The sequence below is a fragment of the Nothobranchius furzeri genome, chromosome 9 (genome assembly GCF_043380555.1).
Source record: "Nothobranchius furzeri strain GRZ-AD chromosome 9, NfurGRZ-RIMD1, whole genome shotgun sequence".
NCBI classification, from domain to species: domain Eukaryota; kingdom Metazoa; phylum Chordata; class Actinopteri; order Cyprinodontiformes; family Nothobranchiidae; genus Nothobranchius; species Nothobranchius furzeri.
In genome coordinates, this window is record NC_091749.1 from 23,399,188 (window position 1) to 23,416,679 (window position 17,492).

The 17,492-nt window shown below is 44.9% G+C and overlaps 1 protein-coding gene across 3 annotated transcripts in view; it reads right to left on the reverse strand.

Moving 5' to 3' along the window:
* Positions 1 to 4,330: 4,330 nt before the first annotated feature.
* eprs1 (glutamyl-prolyl-tRNA synthetase 1) overlaps positions 4,331 to 17,492 on the reverse strand; it is a 33,484-nt gene continuing 20,322 nt past the window's right edge. For 2 of the 3 annotated variants that reach the window (XM_015953915.3, XM_015953914.3), the window contains 23 exons: positions 16,273 to 16,409; positions 15,977 to 16,184; positions 15,545 to 15,657; positions 15,343 to 15,460; positions 14,971 to 15,174; positions 14,711 to 14,878; positions 14,303 to 14,518; positions 12,506 to 12,712; positions 11,945 to 12,163; positions 11,634 to 11,864; positions 11,235 to 11,503; positions 9,799 to 9,850; positions 9,374 to 9,583; positions 9,175 to 9,247; positions 9,018 to 9,097; positions 8,823 to 8,924; positions 8,578 to 8,733; positions 8,166 to 8,363; positions 7,804 to 7,977; positions 5,904 to 6,064; positions 5,346 to 5,424; positions 5,089 to 5,153; positions 4,331 to 4,874 (listed from right to left, as the gene is read on the reverse strand). In XM_015953915.3, the coding sequence (XP_015809401.3) occupies positions 4,724 to 4,874; positions 5,089 to 5,153; positions 5,346 to 5,424; positions 5,904 to 6,064; positions 7,804 to 7,977; positions 8,166 to 8,363; positions 8,578 to 8,733; positions 8,823 to 8,924; positions 9,018 to 9,097; positions 9,175 to 9,247; positions 9,374 to 9,583; positions 9,799 to 9,850; positions 11,235 to 11,503; positions 11,634 to 11,864; positions 11,945 to 12,163; positions 12,506 to 12,712; positions 14,303 to 14,518; positions 14,711 to 14,878; positions 14,971 to 15,174; positions 15,343 to 15,460; positions 15,545 to 15,657; positions 15,977 to 16,184; positions 16,273 to 16,409 (3,591 nt within the window). In that variant the 3' untranslated portion in view covers positions 4,331 to 4,723. The remainder of the gene's footprint in view (positions 4,875 to 5,088; positions 5,154 to 5,345; positions 5,425 to 5,903; positions 6,065 to 7,803; positions 7,978 to 8,165; positions 8,364 to 8,577; positions 8,734 to 8,822; positions 8,925 to 9,017; positions 9,098 to 9,174; positions 9,248 to 9,373; positions 9,584 to 9,798; positions 9,851 to 11,234; positions 11,504 to 11,633; positions 11,865 to 11,944; positions 12,164 to 12,505; positions 12,713 to 14,302; positions 14,519 to 14,710; positions 14,879 to 14,970; positions 15,175 to 15,342; positions 15,461 to 15,544; positions 15,658 to 15,976; positions 16,185 to 16,272; positions 16,410 to 17,492) is intronic. The other variant, XM_015953916.3, reaches the window with a different exon arrangement.

Consider the following 17,492-nt stretch of genomic DNA (forward strand, 5'->3'; position numbering starts at 1 on the left):
TCCTTGTGCAAGAACATACGAGTGCTTGGTCAACTTAACGGTGGATGGTAGGATTGCAGGAAAAAATTTCTGGGACTTATCCTCAGCAGTGTTCCTCTGGATCATGGGATGTTTTGGCCTTTAAACTCTACACACCCTTCTCAGAGGCAGCCAGCTGTGGGTTGATCAGACCTCAGCTTGCGTCCCAAGTCCAATTAGCCATTAAAGTGTGCAACCTGGCACACTACTTGGTGGCCCAAATGGGGTCATTCCTCTTCAGCCAGAGCCACTGGCTGCTTCTTTCTGCTGCCTCTGATGTAGCTTTGATGGCTCTGCCCTGTTTCTAGCCCATGATGCCTAGGTCCCTTAATAGTTTTGTGGTAGATGTTCCCACAGACCCTCTGCACCCGACCTCCACTGGGCGGACCACCGCATTCCAGCCACGATGTTTAGCTTCGGAGGCTAGGTCAGCATACCGCAGATGCTTCCGCTCAAAGGCCTTACCCATGAAATCCTCCCAGGGTACGGTGAGTTCGATTATGTAAACCTTCTTTATGGAGGAGGACCATAGCACCAGGTCAGGCCTAATGGTGGTGGTAGCTATCTCTGAGAGAAACACCAGTTGTTTGCCAATGTCTGCCAGCATCTTCCAGTCACGTGCTAGGCACAGCTGGCTTCTCTCTGATGATTTAGATCTGCTCTTGGTGGCTGCTGTGCCTTCACGGATGAAGGCAGTTGCCCATGGAGGTGTTGAGATGTTAGGTACTGAAAGCGCGTTGATGTTGGTAGGACATCATATGTGGCTCTGATGGAAAAGCTCAAGTTCCTTGCTTCCATGACCCATACATCCCTCCAGCACAACCTCCTCCTTTCGACACCTTCCCACCGTGTCCACAGTCTCTGTTTGCCAAGGGCGACTGCCTTGGACCACCTTGCAGATTCCTCCTGACGTTGCACCTCATCCACCACCATTTTCCTTTGTGCTGGAGCAGTAGCAGTTCTCCAGGCTGGGCAGCTAGTTTTTAGTCCAAGGCCTCCCCATCCTAGGTTAACGTTCCCCACAATGTCAGCATGTCTAAGAGCTGCCGTTGCCTCCTCTACTGCTCTTGCTGACCTCCCCTTGCGCCCGGTAACCAGGTTTGGTACATTTTCTCTGATCACCAGATCTGTGGTATCATTCAAGGTCATCTGCAGCCGTGCTTTGGCACACTTGAACTCTTCTGTAAGGCTGGTAAGTGGCAGCTTGAGGACACTATCTCCGTAGAGCCGATTCTTTGTCTACCTACAACCCACTTTGGGGCTCGGATGATAATCTCCATTGCCATGGTGAAAGCCAGGGGAGAAACAGTACATCCGGCCATAATGCCTACTTCCAGACACTGCCAAGAGGTGGTAAACTCAGGTGTAGAAAAGCAAAATTGCAAGTCCTGAAAGTAGTTTTTGACAGGGTTGTGATGGTGTCCAGGATGTTAAAAAACCTAAAAGTAGTCCAGAGAACCTCATGAGGTACAGAGCCGAAGGCATTTGCAAGGTCCAGGAAAATCACATGGAGGTCTCTTTTCTCTGTCTTTGCCATTTGGATCTGGAGCCAGATCATGCTAGCATGTTCTAGGCAACTAGAAAAGCCAGATATTCCTGCTTTTTGCACGGATGTATCCACATACTCGTTTCTGTGCAGATATTCAGGTATCCATGTTAGTATTATTTCTATCCACAATGAAGAATTCAGATACATTAAATGTAATTCAAACCAATGACTCCAGAAGATGGTTTTTATTTATTTGGTTGAGGTGAAATGTGAAAGTACTGCAAGTAGATACAGCAGTAGAGACACTGGGATGTGGTAGTGAAAAAGTATAGAGAGCAATTATTTCCCAGAATATTTGTTTGAATGCTGTAAAGCATTCAAACTATTGCTATAGTGATCCTGTTTCTCTTTATAGTTAGTTAGTTAGTTAGTTTGTTTGATTGTTTGTTTATTATTCTGCTTCCATACATTTTTTGGCATTTAACTACTTCCGCAATTCTTCAACTGTTTACACAATTTTGGTATCAAAACGTTCAGCTCGTTCAGCTTATGCCGGAAATGACTTTTGGTATTAAAATTTTTTATACTTTTTGAGATATTTAGCTTTTTCTGCGATTTTTGGTCCCATTGAAATGAATGGGATTGCTCAATTTTCAGCTAAATCCTATCAATCTTTTGAACTCTTATTAAACTATTCTCTTTCAAATGCCAGCTGTTAAAACATTTCAACGTTTGAGTTTTTAATCAATGTTCAAAGATTTAAGTTTTCTGCTGTTTAGCATTTTTGTCCATTCTCCACCTATATTCTGAGCTTTATTACGCTTGTTGGTGAGTTTTGCTTCTAAATCTTTAAATGCATTCCGCTCATTTTGACAGTTTAGCTTAGTTTCAGCTTCACTTCAGCTATTCAGCAGCTTCAGCAATCAGTTTCCATATTTAGCATATGCTGCTAATTTCACAGTTCAGCTAAATGTAAAGATTAAACTGTGAAACTTGTCCTACTGAAATAACAGGTGGTTAGACTTTTTAGCTGTCCAGATTTTTATACAATGTTCACAGATTTCAGTTTTCTGCTGTTTAGGATTATTTTTCTCTATTATTCACTTACTTTCTGTGCTTTATTTGGTTGATGGTGCTTTTTGCTTCTAAGTCTTTCAAGACATTCAGCTCATTTTGACAGTTTTGCTTACTTTCAGCTTACAGTTGTTGCTATCCAGCATTCAAACAGCATTTCTGCAAGAAATACTAATTTTTCTAGTTGAACTAGTGTGCATTGCCAACATGCATAAATGTGACTGTCCTTGTTTTCTTTATGTGAACATACTTCTGAGCAGAATCCCACTTTTGGTCATTTGTAAACTTTATGAAATCTATACAGAATTTTAAATTTTATGAGCTGCAAATGAGCTATTGGTCATTGTGTATATATTTGCACATCTATGTCGGACCAAAATAAAGTCAAACACACTAATATTTCATTGGACCACCTTTAGCTTTGATTATGGCACACATTCGCTGTGGCATTGTTTCAATAAGCTTCTGCAAAGTCACCATTTATCTCCATCCAGTGTTGCATTCACGAGTCACCCAGACCTGCATTGATGATGGTCGAGTCTGACCGCTGCATAAAGCTTTCTCCAGCACATCCCAAAGATCCTCAGTGGGGTTAAGGTCTGGACTCTGTGGTGGCCAATGTGTGAAAATGTCTCATGCTTGCCGAACCACTCTTTCACTAATTGAGCCTGATGAATCCTGGTACTGTCATCTTGGAATTTGCCCGTACTATCAGGGAAGATGGAATAACCTGGTCATTCAGTAAATTCAGGTAGTCAGCTGACCTCATTCTTGGAGCACATCCTGTTGACCAACTGCAGCAAACCCAGATCAAAGCACTGCTCCCACAGGCTTGTACAGGTATGATGGGTGCATCACTTCATCTGCCTCTCCTTACCCTGATGCACCATCACTGGAACAGGGTCATCAGACCAGTTTTTAATAATGCGTTTGACAGTTCTTAACCCAATATTAGTCATTTCTACAATCTTCTTAGATGCTTTCTCTGCATGATGCAAATTAACTGACCCTTCTCAGACTAACAACTTTTCCACGACCACCAGATGTCTTTCCACATAATAAGAAATGAGAAGCAACTCATTGCACCCGTTGGGGTTAAAAAACTTGTCTCAGTAATTATCCAATAGGAGGCTCGTACCACTTAGCTCAGTAAAATCCAGGTGGTGACAAGAACTTGTTGCCATTTTGTGATTGGTAAACTGTGTACAGTCTCAACTTGTACTTTATATAATTTTTTGTTTTTTAGGTGTTAACATTTTTTAAGTTTTTATGGGGGCGCTCCAAATTTATTAGTTGAATTTACCTTCTTTGCATAGAAAATATCAGCCAATTTTTTTCCTTTTTTTATTGAGTATATGCACACACACACCTTTTGTTTTTGCTCGTCTCTCCTTTACCTTATTTAATTCCTCAATTTTTTTACTACATATTTATTTATAGACTGATGAAAGTTTGCAGACCCCATGACCACACTACCATCTGGCCAGGACAGCCATCTACTACCACTGTGAAGGGGGAGCATTGGAGTACATAGAGACCACCACCCTCTTCTTTTCTCTCCATATTAACATAGAAAGTGATCATATTGGTGTACTTGATGCTTTTAATGATTCATGTTCTTGTATTAAGTAAGTTCAGCTAGGTATATATGATAAATGTGTCCTATGTGGTGAATTCTTTACAGAAAATATAAAAATTTTATCAATCACATGTGGGTTGTGATTTAAAAAACAACTCAACACACAACAGTTTTCCACATGAGCTCCTTTATCCAATACTGTAAATGTGGAAGTGGCAGAATGTTGCACGACTGACTTTTGAAACCAGAAGTACTTAAACAGAGGAAGTAGAAGGAATTTCTAACAAAACGATTTTGGTAATGCTCATCTTCTCCAAAAGCTCAAACCCATTTCCCTTAAAGCACGACTAAAGCCGTGTGTGTAAGAAGACTCCATCTCTCTACAGCTTCCACACAGTCACCAGGATTACATAGATAAAAGATAGAAAAAAAATCTGTTTACAACAGAAGTCATGTAAAAAATAGAAACATTTTCCTTTGAAGCCCACAGGTCAGTAACCACTGTCTGGATTAAGGTCAGAAGTGAGACAGGTTAGAGGAGGCTGCTCTCTGGGAGCAGGTCTTTAGTAGCTGCGTCCGAACAGCGTATAATGCTGAGCAGGCTCCTTGCCACTGACACACATCTGACCAGGCTGCAGAGTTTTCAGAGGAGAGAAGGGGATGCAGAGGCTCTTGGCCCCCATAGACGGAGCTCCAGGCTCCAAGTCCTGGTCCCTATAGGGGAAAAAAAAAAACACCTAAATTGAAGCTGAACAATAATAGAAATACATGCTGTAGTCATTTTAATGTTGAGCATTATGGCAACAAGTGATAAACCCACATTTTCCCCAGTTTTCTTCCCTTCTGTCATCACAATTAAATAATGATGTGAATTCTGACCACTAAAGTCTATAATCCGTGCTTTAGGCTTTAGCTAAACATGACGTACTTGGCTGTTGTTTTCTTAATCCAGTCTTCGCACTCAATCCCTCCACAAAACGGGATCTGGACAATCTATCAAACAAGACAGAGGTACCACAGGTGGTTTACTTTCATTAGGACGTGTGTGTGTGTGTGTGTGTGTGTGTGTGTGTGTGTGTGTGTGTGTGTGTGTGTGTGTGTGTGTGTGTGTGTGTGTGTGTGTGTGTGTGTGTGTGTGTGTGTGTGTGTGTGTGTGTGTGTGTGTGTCAGATTAGGCTGACTCACTCTGCCCTGGTCCAAGTCCTTCTGGAACTGTTCCATTGTGTCTGCAGCCACCATATGACTCTGCAGGTCATCGGAAGCTCTGGAAAACACACTTTTTATAGAACGTCTGACAGACATTTGATACTTGTAGCATGCTGAGTGGGACATCATATTTATAATGCAGCGCTGCCCCCTGTTGGTTGATCTGCAATACAACTATTTGGTCTTCTAATCCAGGTCAGGGAGGCGAGAGCAGCAGCTCCAGCTGCGTAGGAGACCACGAAGCAGCATAGAGGGTTTCTGCTGCATTAGTCAGAGTCGGGACTTTAGAGATGTTGATTTTAAAGCAGCGCGAAGTACTCTGCTTAGTTCCTTCTCCTAACACTCTGCTTCAGCAGCAACACCTCCAATTTTACAAATGCTGTTTTTGGACATCTGTCAAGATTTCTGTTAGTTTCACTTCATGTGTCACACATATTGTGTTCCTCCTGCTAAAGTGCACCCACTTTGGTGAAGAAAAGCTTATTTTTAGGATTGTAGTAACACTAAAGAGTTCCTAGCTGCAACTGTGCATCTTACTTCTTAAACAAGCTGTTCTGGATGTCCTCCAACATGGTGACCAGCTTCTTCTCCACCTCAGCCTCGGGAATCTTCACCTTTTCACCTGAGTCTCTCCTCACTGCCACACAATGCTTCTGCTGCATGTCTTTGGGACCCACTTCCAGGCGCACAGGGACTCCCTGGATCGGGGAAGGAAATTACTATTAGTGTAAAAAATAAATAAAAACAATATTATCCAAGTTGGTTTCACAAAAGGGTCAGATATGCGTTTTCAGCTGGCTGAGAATTACATCTACCGCCTCCGATTGGCGAGTAGAATCAGCCAGCGGGGGGTTCCCGCATGCTCGATTAATTTTCATGCTGGATGCTGTTAAATAAACATCTGTTTGTAGCACGGAGCTGCCACTAAGTAGGAAAGGGAAAAGAGAGAGAGAGTTGTACCCAGCGAGCCGGCAGACAGCTGCTCAGTGGGAAGAGAAAGCAGTGTGTGTGTTTGTGTGTGTCCCACAGCAGCAGAGGACACAGCTTAATGAGGACACACACAGCAGTTTAATAAAATACTGTAGTTTAGAGTCTCGAAAAACGACTCAACTCGCCCATCTTTGTTTATCTTATTATGGAGGACACCACGGACTTTCCCGCGTGTCTTAAATGCCGCCCGCGGGCTTGGGGATTTCCGCATTCCTGAGAAGTCCTTCGGAACCACAGTGATCCCTCGTTTATCGCGGTAGATGCGTTCCAGACCTGGCCGCGACAGGTGAAAATCCGCGAAGTAGGGACACCATATTTACAGTGCAGTACTGTAATGTAAGTTGCAGTGGGCCGCACGGGCCGAATATCTTGCCCTCCAGACAGAACGTGAAAGCACCACCAGTAGGCAACGACTTATAAAACGATACAGTTTATTACACGATCAACAATAAGACACAACAATAAAACACTATGGCCCAAGCCCTCTCTCATAAAACCAGCTGTCCAGCATGAGTCACACAAGCAGCGGTACTTAGCTGTCTCAGAAGCGGTGACCCCCCTCCCCGGGGTCTGAGCTTCCAACGCTGTCCAACACCCCGAGGTGCAGCTTGCGAGGACGGCGGTAAGTCCACAACATGAGTCCAACTGCCTGAGTCCGTAGCGGCAGATATCGGCGTGGTCTCGGCATCCACTATGCCCAGCCCTCGCTGCCTAAAGAAGGCAACCAGCCTTCCCTCCTAACATGGGAACACTGCATGCCTGTTTAACTGTCTTCGTCGCCAGCAGCCCTAACCGACTGCGAATGACCCCACCCCCCAAAGTCCGATGCCACAATGACAGGTCGACCACGCGTACATCTCAGTAGACCTGTCACCCTTTTATCCTCCCGGCCTCGTTATCCATAACGAGGACCAGCTGGTGTCCAATCACCACACCCTCAGAGCCCGGCAGCTTCCGTCTTCTGTCCATCACACGACTATATTGAATTATCGTTTTTACTTGTTTTTTTTTATAGTTTTATTACAAAAAGTGCAGTTTATGATGAAATTGATGAAAAAAAACAGGAATTTCTTGATATTTCGCATAGAAAAATACCGCAAATCGGTGAAAAATACCGTGAATCTGCGAATTTCCCTTGAATAAGGCTCCAAAGAAAAAATCTGCAAAGTCGTGAATCCGCGATAAACGAACCGCGAAGTAGCGAGGGATCACTGTATGTGAAAACTACGCAGCACATTCAAGACCAAACTGACGCCATTTCTTCCTCTGCTGCCTGCGGACAAAAGCCATCGACATCCGGCGGTTGCTCTGACGAAGGTGGCAGTGGATGTCGAAACATGTCAGCAAAGGCAACAACAAGCCCTCATCACTCTGTACAAGGAAGAACTAAAGACAATGAAACTGGATAACCAACACTGTATGAACGTAACAAAGATAAACGAATGACCTTCAGCTCCCAGTGGTTGAACTTCCACCCTGGGGAGTAGTTCTCTCTGAGGTCCGTCTTCACCCTGACGCCAGCATCCAGCAGCCTGCTCAGGTATGTGGAGCACAGGGCTAACAGGGCGTCCTTCTCCTGCTCTGGCAGAGCTGCAGTGATCCCGCATGGGATGATGACAACCTGTGTTCGGGGAGAAAGTACTTGTATACTAAACTCTTAAACCCATTCCTGTAACTTACACTCATTTTCTAACAGAGACATAAACTGTAATTAATATTTTAACAGATTTATTCTGTGTAAGAAGAACGTCAGTGAGCTGGGTCTAAAGGAAATCTGTGAGCGACTCCTACGGCAGCATGACCATTTACCTGCAGGCAGGCCACTCTGGGGGGGAGGACGAGTCCCATGTTGTCTCCGTGGACCATGGTGAGGACGCCGATGGTCCTGGTTGTGATGCCCCAGGAGTTCTGAAAAGCCAGCTGCTTCTCACCCGGCTTCTTGGGATCCTCAAACACAATCTCAAACATCTTAGAGAAGTTCTGACCCAGATGGTGGGATGTGGCACCCTGGGACACAAATATACATCTCCATGAAAAAACAACTTCAATAAAGCTCAAAGAAAACAAATTATGAAAATTGTTAGAAGTTTCATGAAAACAGGTGACTTGTGCATCCTTGTCCAGCTCTCATGGACTCACATTCTCTGTGACAGTGGAGGAAATAAACATCCTAAACGTTTACAGCCCATTTCCATCGTGCCCACGTCGTCTCCTCCCTTACCTGAATGGCTCGACCACTAGCGGAGATGAACGCCTCCACTGTGGTTGTGTAATCTCCTCCAGCAAACTTCTCCTTCTCCGTCTTCCTCCCTTTCACCACCGGGATCGCCATCAGCTCTTCGTACACCCTGGCATACAGATCCAGGATCTGAAGCACCTACCACAGAGGAACACCACCATTAGCCTCACAGCAGCTCGACGGCTGCTTTGCAGGAGGTGGATGGAGACTAGCGTTGCAGACGTTACCTCCTCGGCTGCCTCCTCCTTTGTGGCAAACGCTGTGTGTCCCTCCTGCCACAGAAACTCGCGTGTCCTCAGGAAGGGCTGAGGGTGTTTGAACTCCCACCTCTAGAAGGAGGCACAGCAGACACCAAGAGTCACAAAAGAAAACTTCACTGTGTCTGTATGACAGAGGAAGCAGGGCGGGGCCTGCTCACTAACCACAACGTTACACCACTGGTTGAGTTTGATGGGCAGGTCTCTGTGGGACTGGACCCATTTGGCGTAGGCAGGATACATCACTGATGATAACAAAAACAAACGGATCAGGACAAATCCACCAGCAGCTTGGTTCTGGAGCTGATGTTTGCTCTCTAACCTGTCTCACTGGTGGGTCTGACAGCGATGGGCTCCGCCAGCTCGGTCTTCCCAGATCGAGTTACCCAGGCAACCTGCAACATCACACTCCGCCACTTAGGACCCTTTCTTCACTTCAGTACAGGCATCACCTTTGAGTGCCGTTTCATTTGACATTAAAAACAGCATTAGAAGTCACCTCAGCAGTAGTCAGTAATTACCTCAGGGGCAAAGTCTGCGATGTGGGATTTTTCCTTCTCCAGGGCGGCCTGAGAGACAAACATGGGGAAGTAGCAGTTCTCCACACCCAGTTTCCTAATTTCTTTGTCAAAGAATTCTTTGATAGCCTCCCAGATGGAGTAGGACCAGGGCCGCAGCACGTAGCAGCCGCTCACGTCGTAGTACTCGATCATCTCTGCCTTAGTGATGACCTGAAATGAGACGAGCGCCGCCTCAGACAAGCTGAAAAACCATTTCTTCCCCCAGAAGTCTTTCTGAGGTCTGAATCTCAAACACTGACCAGTCGATAAGACTATCCAACATGATCAAATGGCTTCTTAGCATTTCAGGACAGAATGTGGAGTATAAATAATGGTGCTGAACTTCAGATTGAACACGGAGGAAAGTATCTGGAGAAGAGACTCACCTGAGAGTACCAGTCAGCTAGGTTCTCCTCTTTCTTGGCCTCCAAACCCAACCTGGCAGAAAAAACCCAAATGAGTCAGTTTATATGAAACTGGTCATCCAAGATGGCTACGCCTTTATCCTCAGCTGCAAATCATTTGTCTACTTGACCAATCGAGGTGCAGGACTGAAGATGCAGCAGCAACCAACACGCATCATCATCGAGCCACTCAAGGCTAAATTTGTTATATTCAGCAAGCAAAGAATAAAATCATAGTTTTGGAGAGAACAGTTGTTATAAAAGATGTCTCTGAGGAACAAAAGTTATTTCCTGCACCTTTACATCTTTCACCTACTTGTCCAACCCCAGATCTCAGTAGCACAGGTGTCACACCATGAGCTGGTGAGTCCCAAACACACTCCTAGAGCCTCAGTCAGGCAGCCAACATGCTCAAAACGACGTAACACACACACACACTTATGCTAGGCAGGCAGAATGTAGTGCTGCAATCAACACCTTGGTTTAATGTTAGCATGCTAACATTTAATTAGCGCTAAAAAGCATGACGGAGACCGTCATTCAGTTACATCCAGCTCAGTGTGACTGCGGTCCGCTGTCGAGTTAAATCAGCCCAAGTCCCAGAAGACGTCACGTTTACCCAGTGGTGCTGATGGAAAGCATCAGATGAAAACAATCGTTCACCTCAGAATAACCGAGACCAGCCAGAGCTACAATCTTACGCTTGAGCTCATGACTGGAAATGAAACAAGCACACAGTTAGTGGAGGCTGCAGCTTTGAGGCTGAACGTAAACCTTAAGCACAAACGATGCAGACATGAACTCCACCAAAGGCTCAAGACTCACCACTTTGAACAATCACATCCCTCCTCAGCAGGTAAGTCACAGCAACGCCTCCAAATAAATGATCCATCTTCTGTGTTAAAGCCAACACTCGGACAACGTGGTCGTGTTTCAACGCCGCGCCGCAGAAGCCCACTCAGAGCATCAGGAAGTTCAAATCATCACAACAACTAAACTCCAACATCAAGACTGCGCATGTCCTCCATTCAACGCCTTCAAAAGAGAGCATGCTACTGAAACCATGTATTTAATAATAAAGTCTGAGAAGGGGACTCAGGACAGAGGTTTTTATTGTCTAGCAGGTAAAACCAGCCGTAACGTGACCGTCACCCACAGCACACGTAGCTTTTATTCAGCCACAAAGATGATGTCTCTCAGCTAACGTTAAAGACCTGATTTCTGAAACGATGTCATTAGATGAATTTACACTCGTGAAAAACAGAAATAATGTTTTGTTCCTCGGCATTTTCAAATAAACCATCATCTGTTTTCCTTAAAATCAAACCGACAACCTTTAGTCCCATTTAAAGCAGGTTAGCTGGTGATGGAAAGCTAAGACACGTCAGATGTACTCCTGTCAGTCTTTAGTTTCTCACCGGGTTTGTTTTTTGGGACCTTGACCCTCCCCTGAGCCTCCTGCGCCACCGGACGCCTCTTTGCCTTGACTTGCTTTGTCTCCTTTACCCTTCTTCCCCCCTCCTCCTCCTCCTCCTCGTTTCTCAGACTTGTTCTCCCTCTCCTTGCGGTTTTTGTCTTCCCCTCCGGTGGCTCCAGCAGCAGCCACAGGCTTGTATTCTTCTCCAGTCACAGACTTGTACTTGCTCTTCAGGTCCAGAAGAGTCTTCACAGCTCCATCCACCTGCTCCTGAAACACGACAGGTATGTTGTTGTCCCTCTGCAATAATCTGATTTTAATCTCGCTCTGAAACAGAATTAGCTGTAGCTATGTCCATGTGTCCGAGCTACAGGGCAACAACCTGTGGCTGGTCCCTTACCTTAGCAGCCTTCTCCGCCTTCAGCTTTCTCACCAGCTCCCCCTGCAGGGTCACCTGTGCAAACAGTTCCTGAGCCTGTGGAGATGAACCGGACTGGTCGGGGGAAGTGCTGGCCTGGGTTTGTACAGGGCTAACTGGAGCCTGTGAACCTGGTTTATAATCCTGACCAGTCTGTTGTTTGTACTCCACTTTAAGAGCCAACAGCTGCTTCACTGCAGCATCAATCTGATCCTGGAAAACAGAGAAGAGGAACTTAGCAGGAGGAAGAGGCGAAAAATGGCTTAAAACAAGGTCAGTGGTGAAAATCTCACTTTAGGAGCCTTTTCAGCCTTTAGTTTCCTGACCGCCTCTCCTTGTTCAGCAACCTGCTCGTAGAGACCCAAGGCAGCGGGGGCAGGGTTGGGCTGGCTCTGGGCTGGAGCTGTGGTCTTCTGGACTGGAGCGGCTCCAGGTTTGTAGTCCTGACCTGTGACCTGTTTGTATTCTGCTTTGAGGGCCAACAGCTGTTTCACAGCTGCGTCAATCTGGTCCTGAATAAAGACAAACAAGCAACCTATTAGCTTTGCTTACATATATTTATGTAAACGTTTAAATAACTTGGTGATGGAATTCTATAGATGACAAAACGAACGTCAGGTCACCAATAAACTAGAATTGTGTGAAACAGGTTTTTCTTTTAAACAAGACTCTGTACCGGTTATGAGTGAGTAATGTGTTAAAGGAAATTCATTTATATTAGTTATTCCTCCTCAGATATGAAGCTTAGGGCTGGTTCTGGGTGGTGGTCCTGCTGTAACATCAGTTTCACTAACATGTTCTCAAAGCAAGCTCTTTACCAGGTGAGCTAATGGTTGTTGGTCTTTACTGAATACCTTAGAGGCTTTTTCAGCCTTTAGCTTCCTGACCACCTCTCCTTGCTCAGCGACCTTTTCATACAAGTCAGATGCAGCAGGAGCAGCGGGGGTGGGGGTGGGCTTGCTCTGGGCTGGGGCAGCTCCAGGTTTGTAGTCCTGACCTGTGACCTGTTTGTAGTCTGCTTTGAGGGCCAACAGCTGTTTCACAGCCGCGTCAACCTGGTCCTGAGGAAACGCAAACAGGGAAATGTCTGTATTTACATCAACCGCTGAGGAACGGATGAAGCTTCACAAGCAGAGCTGGGTCATGATGTGGGGGGAGACAGGGATGAGGAATTATAGGTCAAAATAGTCTCTAAAGCAAAAAAAACTTCATAATGGAAAAAAATATTGTTTTTACAATTATTTCATCACATTTCATTGTAAAATCGTGCTTTTATTTTGTTAGGTCTTCTTGAAAACACACTTCCACCTCCCTTCCAGAAGCTAAAGGCTCGTGTCGTGGAGCCACTTTAAAGACCAAGTTCACTCGTTTTTTTCCACACATTCACGGTGGTCTCTGGTGTAAATGAATGCCTTGTGAGTCGATCTGTGGGACAAAAGCTCCGTTTCAGGAACTTTTAGTGAGCCAGATCAGAGTTCAGCTGAAGACGGCAGGATTCAGAGTCTTATCTTTGGATATCTTAGCGAGCAGCTGTAACCACATTAATAACGCTACATTTAACAGATGGCAGCTACTCAACAATGTTCAATAAGCCAGTTAACAACACCAATGTTTATAATCTCTTGTCCTGCATTAGCTATCATTTAATTACCTTTACTGTTTTTACGTTACTTGTAGGTTTTATTATTGTAATTCTGATATTTCTGCACCACTTGCTTGTTTTTTATTGTATATTAACAATTTAAAAGGAGCATTTTAGGGTGTAGCCGTTCAAATTTGGTTGTTATACAACGTCAACAAAGGTGTTTCTGATCTTGCCTCGGATTGGCTAACAGCCACAGACTCTGCTCTGCAACGTTGATGTTTAACCTCCACAAACAACACAACCCTGAAGGAGTTCTGCTGTGTGGTGAAGTTGCTAATGCTAACACTTAGCTTCTACTAGCCAAGACGTTCTCTGCCGTTTCCTGGACGCTAAACCAACAACAGCCTTCCCTGTCGCAAGCAAAGGTCGACGGGTCCACGAATGTTAATTTTCAGTGCGACGTAGATCTGTCGGGCTTTTCTAATCCAACAACTTCACAGTTTATTTTTCATCAGAAGCTAATGCAGGAGATGGTGTAGGAGACTATTTTTCTGTTCAGCCTGCATGAAAAACTCAGAGTGTCCGATCATATTTAAAAACCGGCTTCTCAGTGAACTAGGTCTTTAGGAATCAACACATAAATTAGGGCAAGCTAACTTTAGACCGACACATCTCAAAGCCTCTTATTTCTACTGTGATCCTCACCGGCTCTGTGGCGCCACCAGAATGAAATGTTTTTATGTGCCTCATAGCAGTTTTCCTCTGAGTTCTTAACAAAACAGACACAAAGCAGCTGATGTTTTGCTTAAACTTAACGACTCAGTCTGGTCTCCTAAACCAAAAACCTGTTTCCTTAGAGATCATTTAGTCTTTACTAATGACAAAACACATCCTACTGGTGAGCAACACTTCTCTAAAGACAATCATTCAAAGAGCACACTATGAATGATAGTGATGGTTTCACTCATGATTTGGCCCTAAAAGTTGATTAATTATCGTTTTATTAACGCTTAACTGGTGCTTTTAGTCATTAGTAAGCACATCTAATTTTTTTGTATCCCAATACCTTGGAGGCCTTTTCAGACTTCAGTTTCCTCACAACTTCCCCCTGTTGTGCCACACGCTCATACAGGTCCGAAGAAGAGGGAGGTGAGGGGGGAGTCACGGCGGTGGGAGCCGAGGGAGTGAGCGGGACCATCCCTGGTTTGTAATCCTGACCGGTGAACTTTTTAAACTCCGCCTTGAGAGCGAGGAGCTGCTTCACTGCAGCGTCAATCTGCTCCTGGGGCCAGTAGAAACGATTTTACAGGCGTGGGCTTTACAGCTAAACTGGGCTCTCATGCAGGTGGAGCGAAGGAATGAATGGAGGCTGGACAAGTCATGCAGGACATGAGCGGCAAGACTTTTGACGCATGAATGGAAATGGAGAGGGGAGAATGAGCGGACAAATCACCACATAGATGTTCAGATGTACCTTAGGTGCCTGCTCTGCTTTCAGCTTCTTCACCAGCTCCCCCTGCTGACTAACACGGGTGTACGGACAGGAGGAGGAGTCCGACGGTGGGGCTGCTGTGGATGCTGGAGAAGTGGGAGGAGCCATACCAGGTTTGTAATCCACACCTGTCAGCTGCTTAAACTGAGCCTGCAGAACAAAACAAAAAAATGAATCAGATGCTTAAACGTTTCCGCACATCCACCTAAACCATCCAACTTCTTCAGCTGAAGCTGGGATACCTTAAAGGAAAGCAGCTGCTGAACTGCCTTATCTACTTCCTCCTTAGGAGCTTTGGCAGCCTTCAGGTTACGGATAGCTTCCCCTTGTGCCACTATGCTGGCAAACAGGTCAGGTGCTGAATTTGAAGCTGAAGCAGGAGCAGGAGCTGAAGCAGGAGTAGGAGTTGGAGCAGGGGCAGAAGGAGCTTTGGTTGTGGGAGCAGACTAAAATAATAAAGAAAATCTGATTAGTACAGTTAAACCCACATGCATCTCCAGAATCATCCCCAAGTTAACCACCTTACAGTTGTAACAAACATCCACTAATTCAGGAACACTCATCAAAACTCAAGCATCAACTAAATTCAGATGCCCCCTCCTATGAAGACTCACGGCGTTTATGGAGGCCTGGCTCTTGCTCTTATCCTTAGATCCAGTTGTTGGCATCTCCTTTGTGTGACCATCAGGAATGTAGATCAGGACACAAGGACTCTCCTTGCAGCTGTTGGGACTGCAGAACCAAACACAGCTGAGCACAGCTGGTGGGATATTTGCAGCAGAGAGCAGTGAAAATGGTGCATGCTGTTCTGGTCACCTGACTGGCTCGAAGGGCTGGTCACAGATGTAGAAGCCCCGCCTCTGAAGCTGAATGATGTCACCTTTCTTTAGGTTTTTCAGACACGGATCACCAAGCATCTTCTCCTCCAGCTGAGCACAAGACAGTCAGAGCACCATGTTAATCTCGTCAACAAGCAAGAAGGGAAAATGAGCTTTAATTCTAAATTAACAAAAAAGAAGATTCTTTATTAAGCTTTCAAGCAAAGGTAACCCAAGCACACTTTAAATAAATTAAGCACATCCAGCTGTTGTGACCATTTACTTTGGATCTAAAAATTGCTTTTGGGGGCTCGTCCAGGATTCACAACCATGGGGGGGAAAAAATGAATGCACCTAAGATACACAAATGAATGAGTTACACACTTCTTTACCCTCTCACCAAATGGGACACACACAGCACGACGCTCACCTTGCTTTTCTTGTTTATGTACTCTTTGAAGTCGTCATCTTTGGTGATGACAGCTTTAGAGATGAGTGGCTGGTAGTTGATGCAGATGGTGGGCAGCAGAGGAGCACTGTCTGTCTCAGCCAGCCATGTGATCTTTGTTGTTTTCTTAAAATCTTTGTTGTCCAGGTCTAGACGAGCCTCCATGGACATGACCTTACCGTCAGCCCCTCTTGAGAGGACAGAAAACAGGTGAGCATGTGAGGCATGGAACTACACATCAGGGAGTTTAACAAGGAAGATCAGCTGATTAAACATACTTGTTAATCTTTGTGATGATGAGGTTGCCCCAGTTGATAAAAGTGACCACCTCTCCCTCTTTGAAAGTCTCAGCATCTGCTCCTTCAACCAGAACTCTGGGTCCGTACCACACCTCCTTCATCCCGACCTCAGTGTTCTGAACACAGAATCAGCAGAAACACTAAGGTGTTTGTAACTTCAATTCAATTCAAGTTTATTTATAAAGCACCAAATCCCAATGAGTTGTCTCAAGGCACTTAACATAATAAACATTCCAATACAGGTCAATTAATTAAGCCAATCAGAAAAAAGTTTCCTAAACAAGGAGCCCAGCAAATTGCATCGAGTCACTGACTAGTGTCAGTGACTATACAGCAATCCTCATACTAAGCAAGCATGCAGCGACAGTGGAGAGGAAAACTCCCTTTTAACAGGAAGAAACCTCCAGAGGATCCTGACTCAGTATAAGCAGCCATCCACCACGACTCACTGGGGATCCAGAAGACAGAGCACGCACGCACGCACACACACAGTAATGTTTCTATGGTTACTTTGTGATTTCTTACTAAATATTCTATTTGGTGAGAGATAAACTTTATTGTATTTATCCTAGTGAATCTATAATTAAACGGGTAAACTAGTAGTAGCACATTCAACGTCAAGGAAAGTAAAGTGTTATCAGGAGAGGGAGAATGATTAAATGGTTAGCAACAGTGTTCAAGATGATGACCCCCTCTATGAGGCCACCACAGCTCAGAAGAACATCACTGTAGCTTCTTCTGGGGAGAAAAACACTTAGAGAAAAAATAAAGTTAACAGCTGAAATAGCAGGAAATAATACAGTTAAAGAGCAGATTGTAGAAGAAAGTAGTCGAGTGTGGAAAGTGGTCAGTATGTGCTCCAGCAGTCTAAGCCTATAGCAGCATAACTACAGAGATAACTCTGGATAGCCTGGCCTTTTAGATGGAGGCATGTTGGAGGCAGGGCAAGGGAGAGCCATCTTTACCGACTGTACACTCCACCTCCCTCTACTCCCCCACTTGTCTAGATCTGGGCTAACAGATTTTAACCATAGGCCCTATCAAATAAAAAAGTTTTAAGCCTAGTCTTAAAAGTAGACAAGGTGTCTGCCTCACGGACTAAAGCTGGGAGTTGGTTCCACAACAGAGGAGCCTGATAACTAAAAGATCTGCCTCCCATCTTATTTTTAGATATTCTGGGAACCACCAGTAAACCTGCA